The 10,022-nt window shown below is 49.4% G+C and overlaps 1 protein-coding gene across 1 annotated transcript; it reads right to left on the bottom strand.

Moving 5' to 3' along the window:
• Nucleotides 1–402: 402 nt before the first annotated feature.
• On the bottom strand, nucleotides 403–9,126 carry KLHL40 (kelch like family member 40). Its single transcript, XM_009484140.1, has 6 exons — nucleotides 7,981–9,126; nucleotides 4,801–4,961; nucleotides 3,055–3,162; nucleotides 1,967–2,152; nucleotides 1,267–1,413; nucleotides 403–514 (listed from the first exon to the last, which is right to left on the bottom strand). The coding sequence occupies exons 1-6, from the start codon at nucleotides 9,124–9,126 to the stop codon at nucleotides 403–405; spliced, it is 1,860 nt and encodes a 619-aa protein (XP_009482415.1).
• Between the last annotated feature and the right edge of the window lie 896 nt (nucleotides 9,127–10,022).

The following is a 10,022-nucleotide window of genomic DNA, read 5'->3' as shown; positions in this document are numbered from 1 at the left end:
GGAACGTCAGCTTAGTCCCTTGGGACCCACTTTCTGCCTCCACTGTTGGTTGGGGAGGTTCAGCAGCAGTTGAGAAGATGGGGGAAAAATGTGGAGAAAGAAGCAGAACAAGAGTATGATCTTTTTGTCCTGTCTACTGAGACTGGAACAGCTCATTGCTGCATGCTTCTCAGCCTACCCCAGCTCCTAGTTATCTTGTGAGCACTTTCAAATTCCCATAGAGCTTCAAGATAATTCCCCCCCGCCTTTTCCATTTGACTAAGTAAAATGGTACCAATCACAGATGCAATGTCCTACACAGTACCCAGATGCCACCTCTCTGCACTGATAAGTGTGGCCTCACCTCCCCCCATCCCTCCTTGCCCCAGACCCCCATGGAAAAAAAAAATATATCACGCCTCCCTACATCTTCGTTAGGCGCAAAACATTGAGGCGCACGGGAAGGAAAGTGGCACCAGAGGCATACTGGATCTCCCGGAGGACCCCTTCCCACTTCTTCTGTTCTTCATCATATCTGGGGAGAGACAGGCAGACAGTTATGGTGAGGAAAGCTTCTCCTCTCCCTCCCTTCAGCTGCTCTCCATACTGTGGGAGCCCTAGTGCATGGTGTGATGTCCCACAGACATTATTTGGCCACAAGATATCTGTGGGATCTTCATGGGGACTTTCAGCCCTGGTGTGCTCTGGTTTGCAGCACATGGTCTCTCAGGGATGGTGTATTTTTCCATTGGGAAGCAGGTTGGTGGCACCAAGACTGAACATCCATGGTGAAGGCCAGCAGGTGCCTGCTGAGGGTGCTCTAGAGCCACAGATGTGAAGGACAGGAGCAGCTAACGCTATATAAGCAGCGGTCAGAAAGTGTTTTCTGCCCACTTCTCTGCACATAAGACTATCTGATTTCCAGCCCGAGCACTGGCTTTTCCCAGGGAGAGCATGCATTGCACAAACACTGACTGCTTCATGCCAAAGGGGAGGTCTGGAACCAGCTCCAGGCAAAATGTCAGTGCAGCAACAAAGCTAAGGGAGCAGATTTTCCCTCGTACGTTGGCTATATGAGGCTGAGAGAGATCACTGAATCACCTAATGTGCCCTCCAGCACAGCACAGGGCAAACTGCTTACCTAGAGACCCTGCAGCCTTGTGCTGGGGTAACAACATCCATCTCACACTGAAGGCATCAGGAAAGACAGAAACTATCTGTTCCCTCAGTGGCTCTCACTAACATCCCTCCCACACTCCCTTGGACAGCCCCGTGGAAGACCGTCACCTCCAAACGTCATTCAGCTCCGTTGGCACCAGCTCTCCTGACTCCGTCTCCACTGTGGCGAACCCTCCGAGCAGGTAGAGCACCCCAGACAAGCTCACCAGGCTGACCGAGCTGCGCTCCTGCGGAAACTCGGTGAAAGTGTCCCACCTGCCACGTCAAGAGAGAGGACATGTCAGAGCACCCATCTTTGCACTGAGGCTGGCCTTGAATTGGGAATCAACAACTGAATTAACTACTGACAAATTAACTTGTGTTGGTCTACATGGGATGGGATCACACACTGACTGTTGTCAGAGATACCTGTTTCCATCATCTTAGCTCAACTTCATTTTGCGTTGAGTAGATGAGCTGTGAAGCACACCTGGCATGGACCAGCAGGTCCCAGCAGTGGGACTGCAGCTGCAAGGCCCACCCAAAGTCAGAAAGTCTGTTGCATTGGGTGAAGCTGCCAAGATGAAGCTACAGCCCTGCAAAACCAAGGGTTGCTCCAGTTGGTGAAACTGCTTTGAAGGTGAGCCTGAGATGATCCACAGCCCAGCTGCAGCGGTCTCGGTTATGCCCAGCTGTCTGAGGAATACAGACTGGGAGGAACTGGTATCAGGAGTTGCAAGCAAACTCCAGAATGGTTGGAAGTTGCTTAATGTACATCTACAGCTGCTCCTTGTGTAACTACGCCCCAAAGGTGTGCTCAGGTACGTACTTGTTGGTGGCAATGTCATACACTTCCACTGAGTTGGTCAAGCCGGAGTCAGTCACACCAGCAGCCACGTAGATTTTGTCCTTGTGCACAGTGGCTCCAAACAGGGACCGGGCAGTTTTCATGGGAGCCAGCTCCTTCCACTCAAACTTGGATGGGTTGTAGACACACATGGTCTTCAGGCACTTCCTAGAGAAATACGTGAGAGAGAAGGAGCCTCGATCACCTGCCAAGAGGCAGCTTTGCACTGCGGGAGTTGGGGGGATGTCTACTGGGAACAATGTGGGGTCTTTAGAAAGGATTTTGGTCCTCCATGTCAGCATGAGTGCCTTTGCTTGGGTGTGCACCACACAGCTGGATAGGGGCCCGTGTAGCTCACTGCTGCTCAGGACCTTGCACACAGCCATCAGACCATGTTTCAGTGCTGCTGATCCATCTTGAAACGGAAATATCACCAGTAACGCCCCTGTTCCCCGGGACAGCAATGTAAGGTGCATGAAGGTATGCACGCTCACACCTTTCAGACCATAATCCTTTCAGAGCAGGACCTGTCTTTGCTGGATTATGTCATGTTTGCTCTGCAAAGAGTCACACTTCTGGCTTGCAAAGAAATTGCTGCAATCCTCCCCAAGAGAGGCTTTTTCTGCTGAGCCCATCTCCTGCAGGAGGGCAGGATGCAGGTCAGTTTTGATGAAGTTTTTCAACCCTATTGCAAATACCCATCTGGATTTGACTACTAGGACCACACTGCTCCACAAGTCCAAGACAGGAGACCCTCAGTGTGAAGGGGCGTCTTGCTCTTCAGCACCTCTCCCAGTCTGTGTGATACTTATTTATTGTGAGTAAAGGGGATGATATGTTCCCTCTCCTGCAAGGACAGTGCCATCTCCCTGAGGTCCCTGTAGGACTCCTAAATGGTTTGGGAAGGGCTGCAGTCACAGAGGTGAGCTGAGAGGGAAGGATCCACATCTCACACCCCATCCAACCCTCCTTAACCCATAGCATCCAGGCTGGGGAGGTGCCAACTCATGCTCTGCACTCCCACTAGTTTGGGGGATGACTCCCTCCATTTCTCTTGCTTTTTAACTTACTTGTCACTTCCTTTGCCGCCAATGGCGTAGACAAGGTCTTTGTGTGATACCACCGCATGGCCGTAGACTGCATAGGGAAGGGAATCGGCTTCACCCCACTTGAAGGACCTGGATCAGGGAAAGATGGGAATTGAAAGGATTTGTAGCTTCCTGGATGAGGCCCAGAGTACGCGGCACTTTCCAGACCTAGAGATAAGCACAGATCCTGACAAACAGAAAACACAATGTCAAAAATATGAGGTTTCCAATGAAATAGTGCTCAACCAGTAAATTTTGTGATCCTAAAAAACAAGGGAAAACAAAATATGCAGGATGTTTATACTAATGCTCATTCTTATCTGCAGCATCCTCTGCTTTGGGGCTTCATGCATACGCAGTCCCTCTTCTCCCAGGACCTGACCTCATTTACAAGCATTACCAGTGAGCCACAGACGAGGTGGTTTCCTGCATTATGTAAAAAATTAAAACCAATGCGACTTAGGGGTGCAAGATCATGAGGGCAAATTTCTTTTTTGGCCATCACCTTTCACTTTGAGGTGCAATGGTTGGCCAACACTCAGAAAGGACCCACGGTGGGTTTGTCCACATTTTGTAGTGCAGGGCTGTGTTGAAGGCTCTGGGCTAGCTCCAGGGCAGCTGAGCAGAGGTTGTAGCTATAAAGGCTTTGGAAACCCAAAACTGGTACCCAAATAGGGCTGACCAATTTCTCAAGAGATGTCTGTTCATGTCCATGTAGCTCAGACTCGTCCCCAGTTTTCATACATGTAGGTTGTAGCCTCTGAGCCCTGCATTTTATTTTACTTAAGAACTGAGATGTCTGGGCTCTGGGTGCTTTCTAGTTTCCAACCACTCTGGGCAAATATTTGATCCTATAGACCAGCAGTTTGCCCTCTCCAGGTTTGTTACAGTTGAAGTTTTGACCTAAATAATATTAGAAATACAGGTGGTGCTCATCACATCTCTACCAGTTTCAAATTGGTATTCAGAGCACCCCCTGAGCACTTAGCAGGGCCAGACACGTCCTTTCCCAGAGTCTGCAGGGGCAGATAAATTCCCCGTTCTGTGGGAATGAAACTAGTTTCAAATCTCTGCCTATAAAACAGACTTTGAAGCACACACATCTAAATATAGACCAAGTAAAGGCTCGTTAACGCCTACTGTTCTGCCTCTTTGGGGCAGAGAGGAACAGTCTTTGGATGTTTCTGCCTCCTGCGAGCAGAACAGGATGGTGCCTTTTAATAAAGCTCATGACATCACATGGGTCAGAGCTCATTGTGCAAATATAATTGTATCTTAAGCTTGATATCTCTCAGAGTGCACCATTCAGTGCCACATCTGAGTACTTTCAAAACAAACTTTCCTGTCCAAAACCACTCCTGGTAAGACCACGGTGAATGTTGCCGAACCTCCAAACCGATGGGCAAGAGCAGAAGGAAAAACTCCCCTCGCTCCTCAGGTCCCATGTGAGCATCTGCTAAGTTTGGTCCCTGATAACATGATAGCCCCATTACGGCTTCCATCTCCTGGAGGTTCAATTACAATAAACGAAGCAGCTGGAGAGAGACAGCTCAGAGCCCCAGGGTACAGCTTGAGACAGTCCCAGCGGTCCCAGCATCTAGATGTAGAGTTTGAGTCCTGTCTCCAAAACCTTTCAGTCCCTGGAGGGCTGGAGTTGTTTTGCACAGCAACTGCTTCTCCTTCTCCTGTCAACCACCTCCTGCCCCACGCTCGCACATGAACACTTACAGCCGGTCATAGCACAGGACTGAATCCAAGGTCTTTTCTCCCTCTTTCAGTTCTTTCCCTCCAACCACAAAAATGGAGTTTTCCGCCTCTCCCAGGCCAAAGAGGCAGCGAGGGGAGGGCAGGGGAGGCATCCCCAGCCAGTCTGCGTCCAGATGGTCGTACTGAAAGGAAACACATGGTCATTAGCGTGTGCTTACCAGGCCCATTTGCTTCGCAAAAATCAGGGTCCAGAGGCTGAGGGCAAAGTTCATTCCCACGTGCGGCTTGGTCATCCCAGTAGGCACTTTCTGCAATGTCAGTCTCTGCCTGTGCCTTACTGTCTGGTGCAGGTTGGGGGATCTTAGTGCAAATCAAGTCATATATCATATGACATATGTTTTATGACAAGGTGTAAGAGCAAAGATGCACCAGCAGGAACATGTTCTGCTCTGTGCACCAAATCCTTGACTTGCAACAAGCTTGGTCATCTTCAGATGAGAGTCCCATGTTGGACCTATAACGGATAGTTCCTGGGACTGGAGGAGCTTAAGCACTTCAATCTTAGAAATTTTGCCTGAACCTCTTCAGCTGTAGTACACGCCACAGTATTTCATCCTGATATTTTCTATCTCTGCCAGGTAACAGCATGGTGTTGGTAATGTTGGCTACACAGCTCACTCCCCTGAGCCCCTCCTTCTCCCACCAATTCTTCTTTCTGAAGACCAGTTACTGTGTCCCTCCTCTGCTTCTCAAGATGCTGATGTTGTCCCGTATCACCTCAGTATGTGTGAGAGTTTGTAAGATGAAACATGTGTGTGTGTCTATCTGCACAAAGGCTATTTACACAATACCTATCTACCCAATATGGTACAACACAACTGAGATGGTGCTGCAAAGCCCAGAGCTCTTCCTCCTGACCAAAGTCTGCCAGACCCATCTTACAGATGATACTGGCCCATACAGTGCTACTAGATCAGATGGCCAAATCCTTGCAGATCCTTGGACATCTGTAGGTCAAGGCATTGCCTCATCTGCCATCAGAAAAAAAGATGGGAAAGGTTATGAGGCTGGGGTCTCTCTGGACACCATGGCTTGATGGGAACTATAAACTGGGGCAAAAATTTTTAATGTAGCTTGATAGCAGAGGAGGGACTTCGTGGGTTAAGACTGGAATGATGTCTTGCAGCCAGTTTGGTGGGACTCTGCAAGATGAAGCTGTGATGCATCATTGCCTGAAGCACTGTTTGCTATGGGCTCGGGCCAAAGAGCTTCAGCTTGCTGGGTTGCCTCCAAAGACTTGGCCTCAGCTGGGTGCCTGTGGTTATTGTCTCTTTGTAAGCTGTGGTCCACATATGTGTTATTTATAGTGCAAGCCTGAGCAGCTCAGTTACCAGGATAGTTCCTGCTTCGTGATTGATTCAGCATTATTTTCAAGTCATAAATCTTAGAAGTGACAAATAAAGGATACCCTTTTCCATCTGAAATGTCAACGGAATAATTTTGTTCCTGTCAAAACTTGTAAGGCCTCTGGGATTTTTCAGCATTTTTATATTTTGGTGCCTGTCCTTAAGTCTAAGCTGTCCCTGACCTAACTCTCCTGGCTTCAGCAGGAGGAATGTGAAATCAGGTTGAAGGGACCTCCAAAGGTCTTTCATCCAGCCCCCATGCTCAAGCAGGTACAGCTTTGGAGTTAGAGCAGGTTGCCAGGTCTTTGTGCAGTCAAATATTAAATGTCTCCAAGGATGGAGGTTTTGTGACCTCTAGACCCCTGCTCCAGTACTCCACCACCTCTGTTGGGAAGGTTTTCCTCACAGCTAACTGAAATTTCCTTCACTGCAACTCCTGGCCATGGCTTCTTGTCCCATCTTTGTGCAAATCCAAGAGTCGGGATCCCTCTTCTGTGTCCCCTCCTACTAGGGAGCTGCAGACACCAATGAGATCTTCCCTTCCCCTTCTCCAGGCTGATCAGACCCAGCTCAGCCTCTCCTTGTACCTCCCATTCTCCAGCCCTGACCATCTTGGTGGCCTCTGCTAGACTCATCCCAGTACCTCACTGTCTCCCTTGCACTGGGGAGCCCCAGACTGGATGCAGCATCCAGATGTGGTCTCACAAGTGTATGATCAAAGGGAAAAAAAAAAAAAAAAAATCTCTTCCCTTGACCTGCTTGCTGCAGTCATGCTGGCACAGCCCAGGACATGGTGGACCTTCACTGCTGCTCAAAGAATTACCTTGCCTGGCCAGCAACCAGACTGGTGGAGCACTGATTTTTAGACATAAGTTTCGGCTGAATACAAAGCTGCTCGTCTACCTGCTCTGCGCGAGTAAGTGATGGAGCTGGCCACGGCCGCTGTTGTCATCCGTTGTCCAGTGCGAATGGCTATATCTCAAACATCATTTCCCTCAGCACTCCCACTGCCTTCCCGCTCCATCCTGCTTTCTAGGGCTGCGGTTTCTTCATGCTGACTCCTCGTTTCACGGGTTTATGGGTAGGCGCCTTGCGTCAGCTGTGTACAGGGAGGGTGCTCTTAGGTTACAGCCCAGGCCGGGGCTCAGATTGCCTGTGCACACCTCGATCTGATCACAGCTTTGGTTACTGCTGTGTTAGAACAGCCACTTCTCTTGTGGAAGATCCCAAAAGATGTCACACCATGGTTTCCTCTGCACGTGATAGAAAGGGCCAGAGACCCTGAGCTGGACCCAGCACACCCCCAGGGGCAAGAACAGCACTGGAAATGGGGCATATATTGGCAGGTAGGGACATACCCTGTGACCTTGGAGTGTTTGCTCTGTGGCTGTAGCTGCTGCTGTTCCCTGGCTGAGTCACCCTTGGGTTTTGCTGGGGGTTCATAACCAGAGAATATAAAAGATGCAAAGCTGAACCCAGACCTGATGCCACCAACCTTCCAGTTAGTGCCCTATGGTGGCCAGGGCTGGACCAAGTACACTGTTCAGCGTGGTCCCCTATTCATGATGGGTCATCAGAAGGGTTATTCCTATTACCTAGAACCCCCCCTTAGTGGGATCTGCCTTAAAAATATAGGAGGAAGAATCTCTAGTAAAACAACTCAGATGTTTCACCTTCATTTACAACTTTTTTTTTAACATCACATGAAAATGTATGTTACTGGCATCACATGGAAGCTAAAGACTGGTGATGCTCCAAAGTGGGCAAAGAAACATTAGAAAGGTAAAGCTAGTACCTGTAGGAAGTAGGAACTCATGGGATCCTCTTTGCTGTCCTCATTGAAGTACAGTCCTCCGACAATGAAGATCTGATTTTCTTTGGTCACCAGACTGATGTGGTTCTTTGGGATTTGAGTAGACAGGGAGGCAAAATAGCACTCGTTGGCAGTGGGATCATAGGCCACTGCCCCACTGTCGCTCACCATGAAAATAAGGTCCTGGAGGAACATCCCAAAGCGCATTGTGTCATTTAAGATCCCTGGGAGAGCATCCTCCTCTGTATCTTCCTCCTCCTCTACTGCTCCATTGACAACATTGTCTTTCGCTTGCTTTTCACTACTTTTCTTCACTTTCTTCTTCTTCACCACAGTGAATTTGCCTTTCTGGGCATCCTTCACCATCTGCAGTTTCTTGAGCAGCTCAGGGCTGGACTTCACCATGGCATGCTTCTCCACGTGGTCCTTGATGTAGTCGTTGGGCATGAGGCGGAAGCGGATGCTTTCAAAGATGACAGGCAAGGCCTTCTGCCGGCTTTCATGGTCCTTGGTCCCCACCCACTTCATCACTACTTCGAAGACAGTCTCCTCTTTCTCAATGTTGAGGGAGTCATTGGAGATGATTGCAATAAGCTCATCAGGTGAAAGCTGGTAGAACTCCTCATCCCGGGAGACCAGCGCAAAGCGATCACAAATGAAATCCCGAGCTGCCACAGCCAGCCGGGCACAATCCAGCATCAAGCCCAGCCTGAAGATAGCCAAGCAGTTGCTGAGGCAGAGTCGCTTCTGCAAGAAGGACACACAGACAGTGAAGATGGAGGGGATCTGGAACATGTTGGCCACAGAGAAGATGTCCTGCACATTCTGCTCTGTGATCTCCAGCTCAGAGGTGTAGATATAATGGAGGATCTTGCCCATGACATCTGGATCAACATCTTCCAAACTGACCTCCCTCTTCTTGCTCTCTTCCATGTCCGAGAGGAACATCGCTCGAAAATATGGGCTGCACGCTGCCAGCACCAGCCGATGGCAGGGAAACTCCTTCCCCTTGACTTTTAAGACACAGTCCAGAAACTTATTGTGGTCCAACATGTCTTTGAGTCCATCCTGGAGGAGTGTTTGCTGGTAGAGACGCAGTTCTTCCACTTGATCAAAAGGCAAACCCATGGTGAAGAGTAACCGCTCCTTTTTTTTCCTGAATCCTTCTTTTATATATATATTTATGAATATATCTATACCTGAGCCTGTGGTAAAGAAACTTACTCAAAGAAGGGCTCGCGGGTCTCCCTTGCTTCCAGACCGTCAGCACACTGGGAATGTGAAATGCTTGCTACTATCGCAGCTGTCTGTGTACTTCAGTTTCCAGCGTAGGGCTTTATATATAGCCACAGCGTTACAAAGCTTAAGGAATCCATACTGGAGCATGTGTAAGCCGATCACCCTTTAATATGACACATTGGACAAGAAGGAAGGGAGGGGGACGGGGGAACAGCTGTACTTTCAGCCTCGATGCTTCAGGAAGGGTCTGTCAGCCCATGAGTCACTGCGGGGGGAGCAGGAGCTTTTGCTGCCATCCCATGACGGGAGACGCGCGCGCGACCCATCGGCTCAGTCGCTGTGCTTGGGAAACAGCCTCCAGATGAATCAAACACCCGAATCTGCCTTCTGGATCATGAATGGCAGGGCTGGGACCTTCTCCCGACACTGCTAAACCCACTGCTCTGAAACTGCTGAACCTTTTGCTGTGCTAAAAATAGACCATGAAGTCAAAGCTCGAAAGATGCAATAAGGGAGTGTCTTGTGTGGGCTTTATGGCATCCCCGGCTCCAGCCAGCTCTCTCCCAGGGCTGCTTTTCTGCACAGGTTTGTCCTTTATTCTCCTCTGGAGTCAGTTTTCAGAGGTCTGGAAGGGGGTGGAAAATGAAGATAGAGCAATTTATTTACACCCCTGTATGGGTTATGAGACCTATGCTGGAAGTTAAAACGTCTCACTACAGGAGGAGACTCGAGGAGCCTGGGAGAGGGATGGCTCTGCTTTGTCAGCAATACGTGCATGGCCCCAC

The sequence above is a fragment of the Pelecanus crispus genome, chromosome 2 (genome assembly GCF_030463565.1).
Source record: "Pelecanus crispus isolate bPelCri1 chromosome 2, bPelCri1.pri, whole genome shotgun sequence".
Taxonomy (NCBI): domain Eukaryota; kingdom Metazoa; phylum Chordata; class Aves; order Pelecaniformes; family Pelecanidae; genus Pelecanus; species Pelecanus crispus.
Note: the sequence above shows the minus strand (reverse complement) of the source record. Positions and strands in the feature narration are given on the sequence as shown.

What these genes read in the sequence shown, in the direction of transcription:
- KLHL40 (XM_009484140.1), bottom strand. Translation starts at nt 9,126, where the DNA reads ATGGGTTTGCCTTTTGATCAAGTGGAAGAACTGCGTCTCTACCAGCAA. An exon ending in TGAGTTCCTACTTCCTACAG is followed by an intron (nt 4,962 to 7,980) that starts GTACTAGCTTTA and finishes GTTTCCTTTCAG; the next exon opens with TACGACCATCTGGACGCAGA. An exon ending in GGCGGCAAAGGAAGTGACAA is followed by an intron (nt 2,153 to 3,054) that starts GTAAGTTAAAAA and finishes GTATTTCTCTAG; the next exon opens with GAAGTGCCTGAAGACCATGT.